The sequence below is a fragment of the Panicum virgatum genome, chromosome 2K (genome assembly GCF_016808335.1).
Source record: "Panicum virgatum strain AP13 chromosome 2K, P.virgatum_v5, whole genome shotgun sequence".
NCBI classification, from domain to species: Eukaryota; Viridiplantae; Streptophyta; class Magnoliopsida; order Poales; family Poaceae; genus Panicum; species Panicum virgatum.
Genome location: NC_053137.1, coordinates 51,082,580 through 51,101,241, shown reverse-complemented (window position 1 = coordinate 51,101,241; position 18,662 = coordinate 51,082,580). Strand labels below are relative to the sequence as shown.

General features: G+C 47.1%; 3 protein-coding genes and 2 long non-coding RNA genes across 5 annotated transcripts; 1 reads left to right on the top strand and 4 right to left on the bottom strand.

Moving 5' to 3' along the window:
- Nucleotides 1–429: 429 nt before the first annotated feature.
- LOC120695768 (60S ribosomal protein L32-1-like) lies at nt 430–2,451 on the bottom strand. The gene is made up of 4 exons (XM_039978998.1): nt 2,292–2,451; nt 2,080–2,169; nt 1,170–1,351; nt 430–800 (listed from the first exon to the last, which is right to left on the bottom strand). Exons 2-4 carry the CDS (start codon nt 2,167–2,169, stop codon nt 671–673), a joined length of 402 nt encoding a protein of 133 aa, XP_039834932.1. The 5' UTR covers nt 2,292–2,451; the 3' UTR covers nt 430–670.
- Nucleotides 2,452–3,576: 1,125 nt separating this feature from the next.
- On the bottom strand, nt 3,577–4,212 carry LOC120695767. Its single transcript, XR_005683895.1, has 2 exons — nt 3,948–4,212; nt 3,577–3,873 (listed from the first exon to the last, which is right to left on the bottom strand). It is a non-coding gene; the product is annotated as an uncharacterized LOC120695767 (long non-coding RNA).
- A 59-nt stretch (nt 4,213–4,271) lies between these two features.
- LOC120695416 lies at nt 4,272–6,514 on the bottom strand. Its single transcript, XM_039978673.1, has 4 exons — nt 6,483–6,514; nt 5,785–6,352; nt 4,419–5,704; nt 4,272–4,332 (listed from the first exon to the last, which is right to left on the bottom strand). Exons 1-4 carry the CDS (start codon nt 6,512–6,514, stop codon nt 4,272–4,274), a joined length of 1,947 nt encoding a protein of 648 aa, XP_039834607.1.
- A 1,847-nt stretch (nt 6,515–8,361) lies between these two features.
- On the bottom strand, nt 8,362–10,366 carry LOC120695766 (60S ribosomal protein L32-1-like). The gene is made up of 4 exons (XM_039978996.1): nt 10,226–10,366; nt 10,014–10,103; nt 9,137–9,318; nt 8,362–8,796 (listed from the first exon to the last, which is right to left on the bottom strand). The coding sequence occupies exons 2-4, from the start codon at nt 10,101–10,103 to the stop codon at nt 8,667–8,669; spliced, it is 402 nt and encodes a 133-aa protein (XP_039834930.1). The 5' UTR covers nt 10,226–10,366; the 3' UTR covers nt 8,362–8,666.
- A 6,451-nt stretch (nt 10,367–16,817) lies between these two features.
- Nucleotides 16,818–17,512, top strand: LOC120695765. Its single transcript, XR_005683894.1, has 3 exons — nt 16,818–16,870; nt 16,954–17,025; nt 17,118–17,512. It is a non-coding gene; the product is annotated as an uncharacterized LOC120695765 (long non-coding RNA).
- Nucleotides 17,513–18,662: the final 1,150 nt, after the last annotated feature.

Genomic DNA, 18,662 nt, shown 5'->3' with positions numbered 1-18,662 from the left:
CGACGGTCGTGGTACGGCAGTCCGGCGGCCGGCACACGGCGCCGCACCACGGCGAGACGCGAACGGCGCGAAGTTTAAAAAAAAAAGGACGCAAACGGCGCGACCCCTGTGCGTCGCCCGGGGCGTTTGTGTGCTTGGGAACAGGCCTTGCTCACGCTTCGATCTTAATGGGCACTTCGGCTTTCGCACTTGCGCATTTGCATAGTGCAAACTGCAAACTCATCCAATGCAAGTAGCTTCATGTTCGTTACTCCATGAGTTCCAAAATATAGGTCATTTTGACTTTTTAATTTATAATATTTGCTATACACTTGGATATAACATATATCTAGTTACATAGCAAAATATATGAACCTAGAAAAGTCAAAACGACCTACATTTTGGAACGGAGAGATTACCAATATTTGCAACACGTCTCTGATAAAAAAATATTTGCGACACATCATGGACGCACAGTAACAAAATTTGTACTCAAAATCTGAAGCGATAGGAAATCACTGTCACACTTTATGGATGTCAGGTCAAAACTAGATGGGGTTCGCCATTCACTCATAGCAAAATTTCGTCTACAGAACAAGTCTAACACAAGCATACAAATGGTGGAAACTGGAAAGGTATCTTCAATCTCAGTACTGCTCTAACGCAACTGCAACTGCAACTACTGAACATTTCACTCGTCCTCCTGGCTGCGGAGCCTGGCAAGCTTGTTGGTGACCACGATGTCCAGCTGCGCAGCGCGCTCGACAATCTCCTTGCGCTTGCGGGTGGAGACGTTGTGGGCAATCTCAGCACAGTACGTCCTGTTTCGCAGAAAATTGGATGTAAGCAAAGAGGGCATTTGAAAAAGCAACTGCAAGTAATAAGCATATTAATAGCAGTACAGTACATATAAAGTGAGTCATCAGCAACATAAATTCGGAGACATATTGAGGGTAACTGAAATGGCATTCTCACTGGCTCATTGCTATGGCCTATGAGACAGGCACCGTGCAATTTTCTGCTGGACTACCCGTCCTACTTGGAGTGCATGCTGCCATCCAGTTCAGAGACAAGCTACGTTGTAGATAAGCTTTATTGTATGATTATGATGTAAAATCACAAGATTGTGCATCATAAGCCACTATGTTCAGAGGTAAGCTTTCAAAAGGCAGAAGAGAAAAAAAAATCACCTGTTGTGCATCATAAGCAGCTCAAGCTCAGAGACATTGTGTACAACGAACTTCTTGAACTTGTTTGGAAGGTAGTGTCTGGTCTTCTTGTCAGAGCCGTATCCAATGTTGGGCATCAAGGTGCATCCCTTAAACTTCCGCCTGACGCGGGAGTCAATACCCTTAGGCCTGCGCCAGCTTGGCTACAGAAAACAGAATAAGCAAAATTAGGTCTTTTAACTAAACCAGCAGCAATGGCTATGCTATATAGAGAGAGACCCAATGAAAAAGCATGTGCACATACTTTTTACAGGATATCTACTTATGCTAGCGCTAGAGGTCATATACTCATATCCATGACTCCATTGATGGCCCAGAAAAGAGGAAAAAAAATGGCAAGTTTTATGCACAGTATAGCAAATTTTGAATTCACCAAGTGGTAAACGTGGTCTAAAGTACTGGGCATTTGCTACACTGGTCTGGTACAATTTTAAATAATCCAAAGCTACATAAAAGTGGCATTACATCAGTGTAAACTAATAAACTTCCACAAACAAGAGGGACTTGGTTTCTTCACAATTTCTAGATTACATAGTTGCACTAACCAAAGGAGGATTCCTAAAATGAGGGAAGCTTCTATGGCAATACCTGCTTCAAAAACTAAGCTTACATTTCAGATTGCTAGTGAAAGATTGTAAATCTAACACAAGCTAACGAGCTGCTACTAGCAATTTCTATACCAAAATCTGGCAAAACAATTCAAATCAGTAGTATACACGTCGAAACAACGTGAACTACATAACCACGTTGTTCCGGTGGTGAGACTAGAGCAGGCTAGCTAGCAGGCTGCCAATGGATCAACGAAGCAGCAAATGCTCGGTGAACAACAGAACAAGGCTTTGCGCAACAAGAGAATGGGCACATCGTGTACCTTGAGGCACTTGTAGCGGTCGAGGTGGGGCCTCTTGAACTGCTTCACCCGCTTCTTCACGATCTTCTGCGTCAGCAGCGGCACCGCCATCTACATGAGCAGGAGGTCCCACGAGCAATTAAGCACCAGGCAGCCACGAATGCGGAACGAGAGGCAGAGGATTCGAGAGCGCCATGGACGGAGCCACGACGGGACGAGGTTGGAGAAGGTACCTTTGCGAATCCTGCGGCGATGCGACGGTGCGAGCGAGAGCGGCGACGGCGGGCGGCGGCGGCGGAGAAATTTGGGATTTAGCCATTGTCAAAACTGGGCTTCGCCACTTTGCCATTGTTCTCGTGGGCTTCGTTCTTTTGCCATTATGAAACGAGTGCATCCCGCTACAATGCCTTTTCTTCTCTTTTCAATTCATTTTGTATTTTTCCACACTTTCTTTGACGTGAACTTCCATTACTACCCCTGCCCCATCGATCCCATCTCCAGAACGAGCAGAGCTCCTCTCGCCCCTGTTCCGCCTCTTTCTTTCTCGCCCCTGTTCTTGTCTTCTTGGCTGACGGCGGGCGGCGCACTCCCTGTGCACGGTGTCGGCGGCGGGCGGGCGGTGCTCTCCCTGCGCACTGTGCCGGCTGCGAGCGGGCGGCGCTCCATCCCCAAACTCGACGCGGCTCCTCTTGTCCTCCCAGGCAAGTTCACAACCCATTCGCGCAGCCGCTGTGGTCCTCAAACCCTAACCTAGTGCTTGTTCTGCAGCCGTCTTGGGGATGTCGCAGGGCAGCAGTAGCTTCCCTCCCCGCTGTTTCGTCGCCCTCGCGCAATATCCTATAGGGTTTAGTGGACTCCCTCTCATTGCATGCCTAGAGTGTGGGGATCAAGTTGTGGAGGGCAAATCATGGAAGAATAATGGCCGGGTGTTCTTCAAATGCATAAGATACGATGAGCATGTTAGTTGCAGGTACTTGGTTCAATTAAATTAGCATTTGATGAAACGCTCACTGGTAGTATTTTATTAGTTGCAGGGTCCTGGAAGATGCAGGTTCTTCAGGTGGTTTGAACAATACAGGTTGATTGTTGTTGCAAAGGAGAATAATCTGATGCAAGCACTTGCTGCAAAGGAGCAAGACCTGAATCAAGTTTGCCCTTCTACAAGTGGATTTCAGAACACAAGCAGCCTGTGTGATGAGAGGAAGATTGACAAGTTGGTCAACTTGGTTCAGTTTTTGGTGCTGATTTGCATTGTCATAGCTGTTGTAATGTTCTTTGGTGTAGTAGTGTTACTTGTCAAGTGATGAAGCCATCCATGTATCAATGATTCATTAGTTTATCTGTAACTATGACTCTGTATCAATGATATGACTCTCTATCAATGATAATTATGTTTCAGTGATGCAATATTCTATCTTGCAATATTCTGACATTCAGCAAGCCCACAGGAGCCATGTATCACAATGTGCAGCAATATCTTGCTTGCATTTAGATCACAGATAGCTCACAGATACTGAGTACTGAGTTCACAAATAGCTCACAAATACTGAGTTCACAAGTAGCTAGCTCACAAATACTGAGTTCACAAGTAGCTCACAGATACTTAGTTGACAGGTACATTTAGATCACAAACACTAAGTTCACAGGTACATGAATTGCTAAGACTTGGAGTTGACAGCTCAATTAATCTTCAGTCTCTTAGGTGCCAGCTTCCTTGCAGGACTTTTGTTGGCTGCAGTCTTTTGCTTGGTGGGTGAGGCTGCCACTGTGGGCTGGGTACTAGTGCCTTCTCCTCTTTGCAGCATAGCAAGTCGGCTGTAGAAAAAAAAAGATGAGAAAAAAACTATGATGAGAAAAAAACTGTGATGAGAATAATCCCAGCAGCATACCTTCTAGTAACTCTACCAGGGCTGTTTTGTATTATTGTTTCCAGGGTTGGTATAGAACTGGTGGAAGCTTCTTCATTTGTCTTGGTTGCTTTCTTGGCTTTGTTCTTAGTAGAACTTTTGGAAGAACTTTTTGTAGCATTTTTTCTTGGTTTTCTCTTCCTTTTCTTTGTTCCATTAAGAGAGCATTTGTAGCTGGTTTCACCATGCCCCAACTCTCCACATCTTTTGCATTGTCTTTTCCCTCTAATCATTTGTTTCTTTCCTGGATCAGTCTCATTACTACTGTTTTTCTCACCAGATTTACTAGTTTTGCTGCCACCACCTTCAAGGAAGCTTTTGATCCTGAGTTTCCTTTGCCTCCCTACACCCCTTGGAGCAAGTGGTGCTGCAACAACAAAAGGCAGTTCTACATGTGGCCAGTGTGACTTGTCAGGCAGTGGCTCAATTAATCTCTTGTATGCATTTTGAAACCTCTCCACAGAGTAGTAGACATGTACGTAGTCCTCTAGGTTGACATCCCTTTCCTGGGCTGTTAGTAATGCCAAAGCATGCTGGCATGGCTTCCCTGTGTGCTGCCACTCCAAGCATGTACATTCTTTTAAAGGCGCCTTAACAACATTCCTGGACCCACTACTATTATTCCATATCTCCCCTTGAACATTGTCTGCTTTCACCACTGTCAAGTGTCCCAATCCTCTAGTCTTTGCTTTTAGTTGTTGAATAACAGCTGGTAGAATGTTACCAGTCAATTTTTCTCCAATACTTCTCCTCTTGTTCCAGAGCACCATAATCATTTCTCTCAGCTTGTCTGCTAGCTCACAAACAGGTAGGTCCTTTATGTCTTTGATCCAATTGTTAAAACATTCTGCAAGGTTATTTGTGACATAATCACACTTGATTTCTTTGTTGAAGGCACATCTCATCCACTTGAATGAATGATGAGTTTGTAGCCATACCAACACATCACTAGATGCTTCTAAAACTGACTGCATGTGCTGTTGAAACACCTCAGTTCTATATGCCCTTGCTGCAGGGTACATCTTAGAGTGAGTGTCACCACCATATCTCCTGATGAAATTTTGCATAAGATGTCTAAAGCATTCCCTTTGGTCAGCTTGAGGGAACACTTCCTGTACTGCATTCTCTAACCCTTTGCATGCATCGGAACAAATAGCAAGTGTAGGCATATCTCCTATAGCTCTGTGAAGCATTGTCATAAACCAAGTCCAATTATCTGATGTCTCAGAGTCTATAAATCCAAAAGCGACAGGATACATCCAATTGTGACCATCTAGTGCTGCGGCTGCAGCTAAATGCCCATTCCACCTACCATTAAGTGCTGTAGAGTCTACACTAAGGTATGGCCTACATCCTTCTTTAAAGCCTTCAATGCAAGGACCCAATGCACAAAAAAATCTATGAAAGTACACCTGACCAGCAACAACCTTGACATCAATCTCAATAATACTACCTGGTGACCGCTTCATGACCTCTTCCTTCCAATTGAATAGCTGCTGAAAACTATCTTCCCAGCTACCATACACTTCTACAAGAGCCTTTTGTCTTCCCTTCCACACTGTATCATAATGAATTGTGCACTTGTGGTCATCTTGCAACCTCAGCTGCAACTCTTTAGTGCCCATTGCCTTCTTTCTAAGGATATGAACAGCCTTTGAAGCAACCCATGCACTTGTTGCTGTAGTAGTCTTCCTCCTACTACTGGACATACACTTGTGCAGGGCAATCAATACTGTGACCTGTCATTAACAAATTGTTAGGAGCTAATAAAGAGCAAAAATCTCAACAAATACAAAAGAAATTGTTAGCAAGTCAATACCATAACAGTTCTTCCATCAGGCTGCGTTCTACCAACAATGTGCCAAGGGCAATCATCTGCATTACAATTAGCAATGTATCTAGTTCGGTCAGTTTTCTTAATGGCAAGCTCAAACTCCTCATTGATGGCAAATTGTCTCATAGCCAATCTGAACTCTTTCATGCTGGGGTATACAGACCCAATATTCATGCATGGCTTGTTTGCATCATACACTATCTCCTTCTCCCATGGTATGAAATCATCAACGGGTAGGGATGCCCCAGCAGTATCAACTCCAAGATGGCAATATGCTTTATCAGCAGGCGTCTCAGCAGGCATACCACCTATTCCTGCATCTTTTCTAGCCTTCTCGGCATTTTCTTCCTCATCTCTCAAACCCAAAAGTCGAAACACATGGTCATCCTCGATGATTTCCAACCTTCCTTCATACTCATCATATATTTCAGTTATTTCAAGTGCATTCCAATCAATAATTTGTGCTGGCAACTCTACTGCAGGAGGTAAAGCTTCATCTACTATACCAGGTGCTTCTACTGGCACTAAACTATGCTCAGGCTCTCCATCGAGCCTAGTAAAAATTGGTTATAGAAAAAAAGGATTAGATAGGCAGCGAACTAAGCTTCTGTGCACTTAAGTTAGATGGACTAACTAATGGATCTCGGAAGCACGACGAGTAAGAAATTGAAGAAAGGACTTACCCAGCAACAAGATCAGCCCAATCGCAGTTCATGACCTTTCCTTCTCCTCTATTGCAGATGCAGATCCACAATGCAGACCCTCTCTATCGCGGCCAAATCTAGCTGCTGCGGACCAGCAGAGGGAAGGAAGCACGAGCACCAGAATAGGAGGGGGCGCCAGCCCTATGGTCGTGCTGTGCAGGGGGTGGCGGCGGCCATGGGACCAGGCGAGATCTCGGAAGAGGGGAATAGGCACAAGCAGCAAAGGAAAATAAGAAAGAGAGGAGGGGTTCACGTGCTCCTGATGACTCACGAGAGGATAAGGGTATGCTAAAGGGCAAAACGGTCAGGTCAGATTGCTGGAATAAGGAGAAACTGAGAAATGAATAGGAAAATGATGAAAAAGCATTATAGCGGGATGCACTCGTTTCATAATGGCAAAAGAGCGAAGCCCACGAAAACTATGGCAAACTAGCGAAGCCCACTTTTGACCATGGCCAAATCCCAAATTTCTCGCGGCGGCGGGTGCGAGACCAGAGGAGAGAGAGAGAGAGGGTCTTATGGCTCCGAGAGAACCCTAGGGGTGGTGGGCTCGTACCTTCTGGGCCGCTGCCACTTCACAGCTAGCATTTTTTTGGGTCAAGTAATTCCTGGACTGATTCTAAGGTGGGCTGCGATCCAATAGACAATTCAGTTGAGTTATGGACCGTCATCAGCTCGCAGATAATACTGATATTCATGGGCTGGATGGAAGTCTGGAACAACATTTTGAACTTACTGTCTCAATATTTCTAAGTATATTATTTCGATATTTACAAAAAAATGTTGAAATAGTTTTGAAAAAAATTATTAACTAAATTTTAAGAAATTTTGAATATAATATTTTGAAATTTCAACTAGTCATATATTCACCAATTATTTGACATTATTCAGTGGCGGAGCTAGACCTGAGAATTAGGGGGCCAGCCTTGGTAATTGAGGTGCTAATCTAATAAAAAATATTAAAATTACTATTCATCTAATGGAGTTTTTGCATGACAAGGGGGTCATGGCCCACTTTTGTCTACACTTAGCTCCGCCAGTGATTATTTGATCTATGAACACTTCATGAGCTGCATGTTTGTAGCCGAAGAATTGATCTTGCCAAGTTGATGCCCAAAAAATAGTTGTTGACGTGGTATTGACAGTTCCATCAGTGGTAGCTCTATTTCGAGTTTTCGACCCTCATAAAGAATGGAGCCATATTCAGTAACATCATTGACCAAGGATACATAAGGCAAATAGTATTCGAAGTGACGAAGTGCAACAGTTTTGTAGCGGGGATATGAATGACGCGCCAAATGAACTACTGTTTGATAGTTGAGTGTTTTGAGATGGAATAAAATAGGAAAGAGGAAGGGAAAACCAAAATAAAGGGAAACAAAACTGGAAGTTGCGCCTGTCACCGGCCTTCGTTAATCTGCCCGTTGTCACTGTCACTGGGCACAGCAAAGTATTGAGTCAGTAAAAATACGGCATCTTCCCTTTATTTTCTGTTCATTATCACTCAGAATTCAACTGAACTTGACGTATCGAGATGAATAGACGCTATAATTCAAGCCATTAGACATTGCAATTTATCGATCCACTCATCCACTGCCTCTAATAATCATTGACATGGCACTCGGTACTCGTATGAAGCCTGAATGCTGTGTTCGCAACCGTCTCGATGAACAATGATCAGCCAGGCTGCTCATCGCCGGAAACACAGGCGGCAGCGCGACGCCAACAACACACAACCCAACCAGAGTGTAAAAGCCTGAACTGAGAGGCCAAGACCCGAGAAGACCGGGTTGGGCGCGCACGATCAGGTCCAGGCTGAGGCAGGCAGCCCAGAGATTCATGAGTTCCTATCACAAAAGCTCGTGAAAGTAGCTTCACAGATTCATTACCAATATTTGTAACACATCTCTGATCAAAATCAATATTTGACACACATCATGGACGCACAGGAACAAAATTTATACTCACAAACCTTAAGCATGGGGAGGTCATTGGCACGCTTTCATGATGTCAGATCAAAACTACATGGCATTTGCCATCACTAGTACACTCGTAGCAAATTTACGACCACAGAACATGTCTAACGTAAGCATAAAAATGGTTGAAGAGTATCTCCAACTCGGTACTGTTCTAAGAACAACACAATTGCAACTACTGAACATTTCACTCATCCTCCTGGCTGCGGAGCCTGGCAAGCTTGTTGGTGACCACGATGTCCAGCTGTGCAGCACGCTCAACAATCTCCTTGCGCTTGCGGGTGGAGACGTTGTGGGCAATTTCCGCACAGTACGTCCTGTTGTTTTGCAGAAAATAGGATGTAAGCAAAGAGGGCGTTTAAAAGATCACATGCAAGTAAGCATATCAACAGCACATTTACACAATGAGTCATTGGTCACAAAAGGTCAGAGACATTTTAGGGTAACTGAAATTGCATTCTCACTGGCTCTTGTCATGACTACAGGCACTATGCCATTTCTGCTAGACTACCATCCTCCTAGGACTCAGGAGCACATATTGCCATTCAGAATAGAGGTAAGCTATGTTGTAGCTAAGCTTTCTGGTATGATTTTGAAGTAAAATAACAGGAAATGTGACACTATCAAAAGCTTTCAAAAGATAAACAGAAAAATCACCTGTTGTGCATCATAAGCAGCTCCAGCTCAGAGACATTGTGAACAACAAACTTCTTGAATTTGTTGGGGAGGTAGTGCCTTGTCTTCTTGTCAGAGCCATATCCAATGTTGGGCATCAAGGTGCATCCCTTGAACTTCCGCCTGACGCGGGAGTCAATACCCTTGGGCCTGCGCCAGCTTGGCTACAGAAACAGTATCAGCAAAATTAGTTCTTTCAACGAAACCAACAGCAACGGCTATGCTAGGTGATGCAAATATAGAGACCCAATGAACCAGAAATCTGTGCACATCTTTTATACACATCTACTTATGGTTGGGTGTGCTAGAACTCACATCCAAGACTCCATTCACGGCCCATAAAAGGAAAAACAACCGGCAGGTTTTAGGCTCAGTATAACACATTTTGACTTCACAAATGGCAATCATGGTCTGCGGTAACAGACCTTTGCAACGTTGGTATATTATTATTTTTAAGTTATCCTCGGCTACAGAATCAGTGGCATTAGCACATTACAACAGCATAAACTAACCAACTTTCGCAAACAAGGACTACTAACAATTGCGGTTACATGATTGCAATAGCCAAAGGAGGCATCCTAAATTGAGGAAAAGCTTCTATTTGCAATACAGTGCCTCACAACTTAAGCTGACATTTCTTGTCGGTAGCGAAAGATTTTAAATCCAACACAAGCTAACGAACTCTGAACAGCATCTTCCAAACTAAACCCCGTTAAGCAATGCAAATTAGTAGTACAAACGTCGAAACAACTTGAACTACATGACCACACTCTTTTTTGAAAAACAACTACATGACCACACTTAAGGTGGTGAACCTAAAGTAGGCTAGCTAGCAAGAGAGTGGGCGCCTTTTCCAAACCTTGAGGCACTTGTAGCGGTCGAGGTGGGGCCTCTTGAACTGCTTGACCCGCTTCTTCACGATCTTCTGCGTCAGCAGAGGCACCGCCATCTGCAGGAGTGCGAGGTCACACGAGGAACTAAGCACCAGGCGGCCACGAATGCGGAACGAGAGGCGGAGGATTTGAGAGCGACATGGACGGAGCCACGACGAGCCGGGGTTGGTGACCGTACCTTTGCGAACCCTGCGGAGATGCGACAGTGCGAGCGGCGGCGACGGCGGCGGGGCGTGAGGGGAGAGAGAGGAGATTGCTCTTATGGCGCCGAGACAACCCTAGCTGTGGTGGGCTCGGACCTTCCGTGGGCCGCTGCCACCCGAGCTATCCAATTTCGGTTGAGTGAACTGCGGGCTGTCGCTGTGCTCGCAGACAGTATCATGGGCCTGGCCCGCAAAGCCCACAGCCCAACTGGTTCGTTCCAACCCCTCAAAAAAAAAACTGGTTCGTTCCGTTAATCCGTTCCATCCTGCTTGGTGCTTGCCGTAGGAGGGGACAAATCAGAGGACTGAGCCGTAGCTCACAGCCCGTTCGGGTGGCCTTATTTTGGCTGGCTGGATGAACAGGATGGCTGAATGAACAGTCACGGCTGGTTTTGGCTGGTTCGTCTGGAAATGGCTGGAAACGGCTGGAAACGGCTGGTTCGGCTGGTTTTTGGCGCCAAAGCCCACTACACATTCAAATTCAAATTTTTGTGCCAATGCAACACATTACATGAACAAAATGGTACCATTCGTGCATATCCAATTACATTTTTGGCGCCAAAGACCTGACAGTGACATTCAAATAATAGTTAATTACACATAACATTCGGACCAACAAACTACTAGTTCGACCATTCAACATTAACAATTAACTGATCAACATTAAGAATTAAAAAAAATCCTCAATCAACATCAGTTTCATACATGGCGCCAAACCACAAGTCCGTTCTGGTTGTTCACATAATAATACCACATTCAGAGTCCATTCACCAGCAACAAATTATAAATCATGCCGGCCACACAGCAGCAGAAACTAACTCCCTCAATTCTGAGGTATTAGTTGCAGTATTCATCGCCACCCACTCCGACGGATCATAAGTTGAACCATCTCCATATTGACGCAGCCACAAATAATTCTCCATTGCAAAGCATGATATGATAATCCATGCTTGCTTTTCCCTCCTGAAGAATGGAACCCCTTCCAGGATATGCCACCGCTCTTTCAAATGCCCAAACCTCCTTTCAATGATATTGCGCAGCTTGGAGTGAATGTAGTTAAATTTCTCGTGACGATCTAATGTGCGAACATCAACGCCCCTAAAATGTGACCTATGGTACCTAGTATCCCGGAAAGGAGTCATGTACCCTTGCTGCTCCATATAACCCGAGTCCGCCAGGTAGTACTGGCCTACAAAAATTGTACAATTTTAAGTCTTCTCACTATGGTCACTTGTTGCAACAAACTGGGTACACTACTATTGCAACATAAGCTTGAAAAATAAGCACAAACCTGGTGGTGGATGCGGGAATCTTTGATCCACCTGACAATCTTGGAGAACCGCCATATCATGACATGCACCCGCCTTCCCGGCTCCCACATAGGTGAATCGGCCATGCATGTCCACTATGGCGCAAACATTAATCGAAACTTCTCCGTCCCTATTAATGAAGTCAACTCTGGCTTCTTGATTCACTTCCACCGGTATGTGAGTGCCATCTATAGCACCTATGCATCCATCAAACCATGGTGCATATTCCGCAAGTTCGTTGTTCACTTGTGTATAGTGCCTATCGGCTGGAACTAGTACAGTCTGTGCCCACCTAAACATAATTTCTGCCAACTTAGAAGTCTTCCTACTTATTGTATCTAAAGACCTTTCGAATATATCCCTGCATTCTCTAACACCAGCCCCGTGTGCACAAGTCCAGATATATAAACCTAAAGCTTCCATGGAACCACAATCTTTTGTACTTTTCAGCCCATATGGAAGTAAGCGGTCATACAAGTTCAGAAAAGCATCACGAGACATACGTAAATTATCTATGCATTTAGTAGGGTCATCAAGACTCAATTTCATCCATTGAGCTCCAGTCAGCTTGGTTATGGGACAAGGAGGATTTACCAAAGGTGGCTGCATCCTGAGGATTGCTTTAATCCTTCTCAACACCTCAGCTGCTGAAGCCCAGTTCTTAACCTCGTGGCTGTCGGTAGAAGACCCACTAGGCGACGATTCCTCGCTGCTGTCCATCTGCAACTCAAAATGGCAAGAAAACAGTTTTATGTTAACAACATTGTGAAGGAATAATTTATAACACATAGTCTGTTAACAACATAGTTAAGGAATAATTTATAACAACATTGTGAAGGAATAATTTATAACACATAGTCTGTTAACAACATAGTGAAGGAATAATTTATAACAACATTGTGAAGGAATAATTTATAACACATAGCCAGGTAGTGCAGCTCACATAGTCTGTTCAGCACACAAACATTGATTATGAACCAAAGTTTATAACACAACACAAACATTGAGCAGCAACCAAAGTTCATAAAACGGTCTGTAGTACAACAACCATGACTTGAAGTACGCAACACTAGAATTACGAAAACAGATACACACGACGGCCACGCAACAGCATTGTTTGTTTGGATCACTTGGACTTCATGGTCATCATGTCCAAAGTAACCTTGACATAGTTGTACCGCCCTTCTTTGGTCACCAAACCCAGGAAAGCCCTACGATGCAGCCTGTGGGTGCAAAGACTCAAGGCCTGGGCAAAAAATATATCGCTCTCGTTGTACCCATCCTCTTTCAAAATCTGATTGACTTGGGCTATCTCCTCGGCTTCAGTGATATGACGGGACTTACGCTCCTTCGCGTCCTTGATGATCTTGTCGAGGTCTTCAAGGCAGTCATCAAGGGAGGGCGTCTGGCTACTCTTCTTTTTAATTGGGCTGCAAACTGAATGCTCCCTGTTGGATCGTTTGGAGCACTGACCATCACTTCGGGATCTTACAGGCTCATTGGACAAATCCTGAGGAGTCCGAGGGCTGTCACCACTAGAGGTTTGGTCCGTACCATGTCCACCAGCTGAATACAACTCGCCCCTATCACGGGGGGTGTGTCCGAAAAGCGAGAACAATTGTTCACAGAATGGCGGACGTTTGTACTTATCACCAGCTGGTTCATAACTTTCCTGCACGTGCGGCATGGTTCGACATGTTAGTAAGCAGTTAATGGAAACAGGCTCATATTATCGTGGATTGAAGGATAAGGTCCAAGCTAGTACCCCATGGACAGCCGCATACCAAACGGGGTCAACTGCCACCTCACCGGTCTCCGGGTCACGGTCTAGCCCAGTGTGTTTGCACCCGTCGCGCCAGTTGAAGTACAATCTTTTGAGTTCGTTGAACTTGTTTTGGATCTGTTTCTTGCTGTATCCCAATTTAGTGGAATCGTTGAAGGAACGATAAATATTAGTCCAGCCGATGGAGGTAGGGCCTTTCTCTCCCCAATGGCATAGTTGTTTCTGCTTAGCCACTAGGTCAAGCATCAGGGACAACTTACGGTCATCCCAGTTAGCACGATCACGAGACATCTGTACCAAGGTTTGCCATTTGTTTGTATTATCTACATGGATTTTATGCAAATGAATGTAAGCAGACGGCATAAGTACGTAATGGACGTGACACTTGCCTGCTCAGTCGGCTTCGCGCGTCTTGAATGGAGGTTGTACTGCCTGGCTGGAGTGGGGGAGCACGAGGAAGTAGATGAGGCTGCCAGTATGGTCAACATTGGCCAGGGGCTGCCTAAACTCGAAGTAGATCAAATCTGAAAGGAACAAAGGGCATCTGCGATGAACAGTCAGCAAAAAAAAAGGGTAGCATAACTTCAAAATACTTTCAGTTTCAGTAGCTACAAAATACAAACCAGCCTGAGACAGAAAGAACCGCTAAACTTTTTTAAGCATATGAACATGTCGTATTCATAGTATTGTGTGATATTTTTTTAAACAGAACAATATCTCCCAGGGAAATTAAGAAACAGAAAGAACAGGTATACAGACTAGACAATGGAAAAACATGTCAGCCAAAGCATTCCATGGTGTTCATGCATCTAATTCATTGAACTATTGCTTGCTTGCTTGCTTGCAACAGCAACTAAATCTTGATAGGATAAACGACATTGCTAACCTGCTGTTTCACTTTCTTGAAATCCAGCAAACGCAAATGCTCAAGTTTCAACAGTAGGTCACACAACTCGCTGGATACCCTAACTCCCACGGTCCCACCACCCTCTCTCAAGTCATAGCATCTGGCAAATGCATTCTAGTCTTGAGTCTCCGCCAAAGGAGATGCAGCTTGGCATCTAATCCGACTAAGAAAGAGCAAGACGACGGAAATAGGTCTAGCAGCAGGATTCCAATTCTAGAGACGCAAGCGAAATTGACCGAGGCTGGGGCATACCAAAAGAAGCGCGGATATCCAGCGGGGCGACGCAGGAGTTCCGGATGCAGCGCAGCGATGTCGCCGTGCAGCCCCGAGGGAGCTCCGGTGCAGGTCGCCAGAGGAGCACGGCGGCGGCGTCGGAGGCGTGTCCGGATTGGGGGATTGGTCCGAGCGGAGCGTGCGACCAGGTCGAGAAGAAGGCGCAGATCCAGAGCGTGCAACCAATGGCCCCTCCACTTGGGGCGGGGCCGGCCGCCGAGACGGATCTTCAGCACCTGGGGCGGGCGGATCCCTTCAAGCGGGCGGCTGGCGCGCCTACGGGAGCCGCGGAGGCATGGCGCGGTCGGAACGGCACGGGCGGCAGTGGATGGGGGCGGATGCGGCGCGGTCGCCGGCGGATGGGGATGCGGCGCGGTAGGCGTCTGATGGGGCCGGATGGGCGCGTATGCGGCGCAGTCGGATGGCGCTCCTACGCGAGCGGCGGAGGCATGGGGCGGCCCGGACGAGGCGGTCGGCGGCGGATGGGGGCGGATGCGGCGCGGTCGGAGGCGGACGGGGGAGGAAGCGGCGCAGCGAGGCTAACCCTAGAAGGAGCCAGCGCCCAGCGGGGAAGAGCGGAGGGCCGGATGGGAGCCTGCGGCTTAGCGCGTCTTAAGCGCAAGCCGTTCGGCTGGAGTTGGACAGCCGAACGGCTGGGCTTAAGCCCAGCCATTTTCACCCCAGCCAGCCACATTAAGGCCATCCGAACAGGGCGTCAGTTGGCAAGGGACGCCGGTGTGCTCCCTGCCCGTCCATGTTTGAAGCCTAGCATCGACGTGGCTACGTGGGTTGCTCACCTGGGGATTTATTCCCCATTTTAGTTGTAGTTTCCTCGGATGCCTGTGCAACACAATAGAAGGTGACGCTCTCGTCGCTAAGCGAAGCTCTGGTTTTCGTGAATGTATTGCGAGTGTATTGTGTGTATAAGTTTAGATCTTAGCGTGCGCCTTAGGGTGTGTGGTGTGCGTGGGTAGGGTGTGGTGTGCGTTTAGGTGTGCGTTGAGATGCTACAACTTGTACTTCAAATCTGAGAAATCAAAAAAAAAGAGGGGACAAATCAGACTATGGCCTTGTTTGGTTTTGCTTGTGCACATAAGCCGAGAAAAGAATCTCGTATACATGGAGTGCTAAATGAAGTTTATTTACAAAATCATTTTAGGAATGTGTATAACTTTTTGCGATGAATTTAATGATGGTAATTAATCGATGATTGGCTACAGTGATGCTATAGTACCATCTTCTAATCATGCGTTAAAGATCTCATTAGATTCTTCAGGGTTTCTAGCACAGGGGTTCTGAAATTAGTTTTATAAACTGGATTTATTTAACACCGTAATTAGCGGTCAAAATTTCCATATACTTCCTAGCGCGGGTAACCAAACAGGGCGCATAGGCAGGTGGTTTTGCCTCCAGCAGCGTGCCAGGCACAGATATTGGAGTGGCCACTTGGAGTAAAGCCATTGCAGCGGCCACAAGCTCAGGAAAAGCGCCATGATCATACTGTATATACTATACAGCGTGGGGAGGGCGCCCTGAGAGCACTCCGCTGCTCCATGGGCGACACGTGTCTTAGAGGACGCCCGACGCGAGCCATGGGCTGCCGCTTCAGCCGTTTCCCCGCGCGCGCTGTCGCTGCAAGTGGGGCCGCGTGCCGCACCGCCTCCCCTGCAGCGCCGCGCACCAGAGCGCGGTGAGCTGACTCCTCCTCCGTGAGGAACGCCGCCCCCTTCTCCTCCTCGTGGACCGCCGCCGCCGGACTCCGATTGCCCTCCCCACCCCACCCGCGCCCTCCACCGCCGCCCCCTACCCCTCGCCTACGCCTGGGTCCCGCCCGAGATTTCGCACCGCCGCCGTCCGCTCCGCCCGGCTGCCCAGGGGATCCGACCGGCGGCATCCCGGTGGGGGATGTGGCCCGCTCCACTCTCAGGCGCGAGCAGGGAGGAGGAGGCCCGCCCGATCGCCGGATTTGGGGAAGGAGGTGGCGGCGGAGGGGCCGAGGTGGTGGCCGCCGCCCCGAATCGAGGGAAGAGGGGCCCTTGCTCCGCCGCGCACTGCACCCAACCTGCAGGGGGCGGCGTCCAGCGGCCTTTAGGGGCCGGCGATTCCCTGCAGGCTGCTCGCAGGGGGGGCGGCCTGAAGGTGTCCTGTTCCTCCTGTTGCGGCGGCCTAGGGTTTGGGAGGGTTTGGGGGCGACGGGATCTCGCCGCCGTCGCAGGAGAGGGCCGGTGCAGGAGCCTTCGAGCCGGCCGACGGTGGGCGGCACGGACGACGACGGCGTCCTCCCGCCGCGCTCTTGCTGAGGCGCACCTCTTTCCCCGCATTGCCCCCTGTTCTCTTCGCCCCTTTGGTAAGCTCCTGATCCGATTTGCTGTTCGGGTTCTCTCGCGCCTCCTGCTGATTCTCGCCTTTGTGATTCGTGTCTCCCTTGAGGTTCTTGCCCTGTTCGCCGGTGCCCGCTGCCTTCTTCTGCTCTCGTGGGCTGCAGTGCTGCTGCTGCCGCTGGTGGGTTTCAGATCTATTTTATTGTTACCATTTTCTCCAATTTCCTGCTGATTCTTGCCTGTTCGTCTAATGTTTGTGCTCGTGATGCGCAGGTTTTCTCTACCTACTCTGCTTTTGGGTCACATTGCCGGTGATTGCCTCCTGCTGCAGTTGGTCAGGTATGAGGTTTACGGATTCTTTACCTTTGTGACCTGCACCTTTCCTTTTGTGTGTGTGCTGCCATGCGTATGTGTGGCCAGTGTTGCTGCCGCTGTGATGTTGTTCATACTTCAATTTGGCCTGCGTTCAGCCCTTCCATCCGTTATGGTTTGTGCTATGTGTATACTACAGTATGTTCAGGCGGCCTTTGCCAGTCATTTGCGAGGAGTTTATTAGCCCTGATAGGCAGATGCTTGGGTGGTCCTGCTCACCCCTTTGCCGCCTTCTTAGAAGTTTAGTCGATTCTGTACATTGGTGCTCGCGTGTCCCTGACGGGAGATGTTTTTTTTTTCGTGTAGTTCCTTAGATGGATGTTCCTGGTCCTTCTCGCCGTCGGTCCAGGGAGACTGCCTCATTTGTGAGACCAAGCACAGCACCACTGCATTTTGTGAGTCATTTACCTTATCCAAAACCAATTCTCTGCAGCCTTATGCTCTACCTCCACACTCACCTAATCAGCACTCAAATAACTTCTGATTGCAGGAGGAGGTGCGCCGTTCCAGCCATTGTATATACCCACGTACTACTACTACTTCTGCCTTGCCAGCACAAAGACAGGAGCTGCCTAAAGACCTGCTGATGGGTTCTTTTGCGTGCTCTGTCACTTAGCATGGCTAACTATGGTGTAGCTCTTCCTTTTGCGAGTTGCCTTTACAGACAGCACCAGCACAACAATTGTGCCGACATTCTTTTGCGTCGTCCACCGTCTGACACCAATTACAGCACTCATCCAAAATATGCTTTGGAGGACAGCTTTGTGCCAACTTCAAGCACAAAGGGCTAGAAACCCGCATCTGAATCATGAGTACGATAGTTCAGTCAAAGATCTCACTCAATTTCTTAATACAAGATAGGCCTGAGCAAGGAACTGGTGATCTCTCAAAGCTGGTTTCGACTTTGTGCGTGTTTAGTTTACCGAAATTAGTATGGCACCTGCCCTTCATAGTGTGTCTCTTTTGTAGTAACACATACCTCATCAACGCAGCTGCGCCTGTTGGATGTGCCTAAAACTTCTAGCACCTGTTATTGCCATTGTCCAAACTGGTCTTGATTCATATATGCAGGACTATTTAGTTTCAATTATAGTGCCTGTCTGCTGTGTTGCTTATCCCAAGTACTGTGATTACAGCATGTGTGCGTATACTAGGTTTCATGTGTTTTTGCTAGAGTTGCCCTGTTCAGCGAGTTCCCTACCCTGCGTCTAAATGTTTTTATCACTTAAATAGATGGAGTCATAAACCAAAGCATACTATGGATACCAACAAGTGATATACAAACTCAGATAAACATACATTCCAGCCACATTAAACCTGATGCCCATTGTCACTCATACAAAACATTGCTACACTTCAGATGAAGACACATTCCAAACACATGGGGTCGCCTAACATTTTGGTCCATACAAAACATTGCTACGCATACTGTTAGACCAAACAAGC

Coding starts and splice junctions, on each gene's coding strand:
- LOC120695768 (XM_039978998.1), bottom strand. CDS start 2,169: ATGGCGGTGCCGCTGCTGACGCAGAAGATCGTGAAGAAGCGGGTGAAG. Junction 1,352..2,079: donor ACCGCTACAAGTGCCTCAAG/GTACACGATGTG, acceptor TGTTTTCTGTAG/CCAAGCTGGCGCAGGCCTAA. Junction 801..1,169: donor CTGCTTATGATGCACAACAG/GTGATTTTTTTT, acceptor TCTGCGAAACAG/GACGTACTGTGCTGAGATTG.
- LOC120695416 (XM_039978673.1), bottom strand. CDS start 6,514: ATGAACTGCGATTGGGCTGATCTTGTTGCTGG. Junction 5,705..5,784: donor CTGATGGAAGAACTGTTATG/GTATTGACTTGC, acceptor TGTTAATGACAG/GTCACAGTATTGATTGCCCT. Junction 4,333..4,418: donor GTCTACTACTCTGTGGAGAG/GTTTCAAAATGC, acceptor TTGTTGTTGCAG/CACCACTTGCTCCAAGGGGT.
- LOC120695766 (XM_039978996.1), bottom strand. CDS start 10,103: ATGGCGGTGCCTCTGCTGACGCAGAAGATCGTGAAGAAGCGGGTCAAG. Junction 9,319..10,013: donor ACCGCTACAAGTGCCTCAAG/GTTTGGAAAAGG, acceptor CTGTTTCTGTAG/CCAAGCTGGCGCAGGCCCAA. Junction 8,797..9,136: donor CTGCTTATGATGCACAACAG/GTGATTTTTCTG, acceptor GCAAAACAACAG/GACGTACTGTGCGGAAATTG.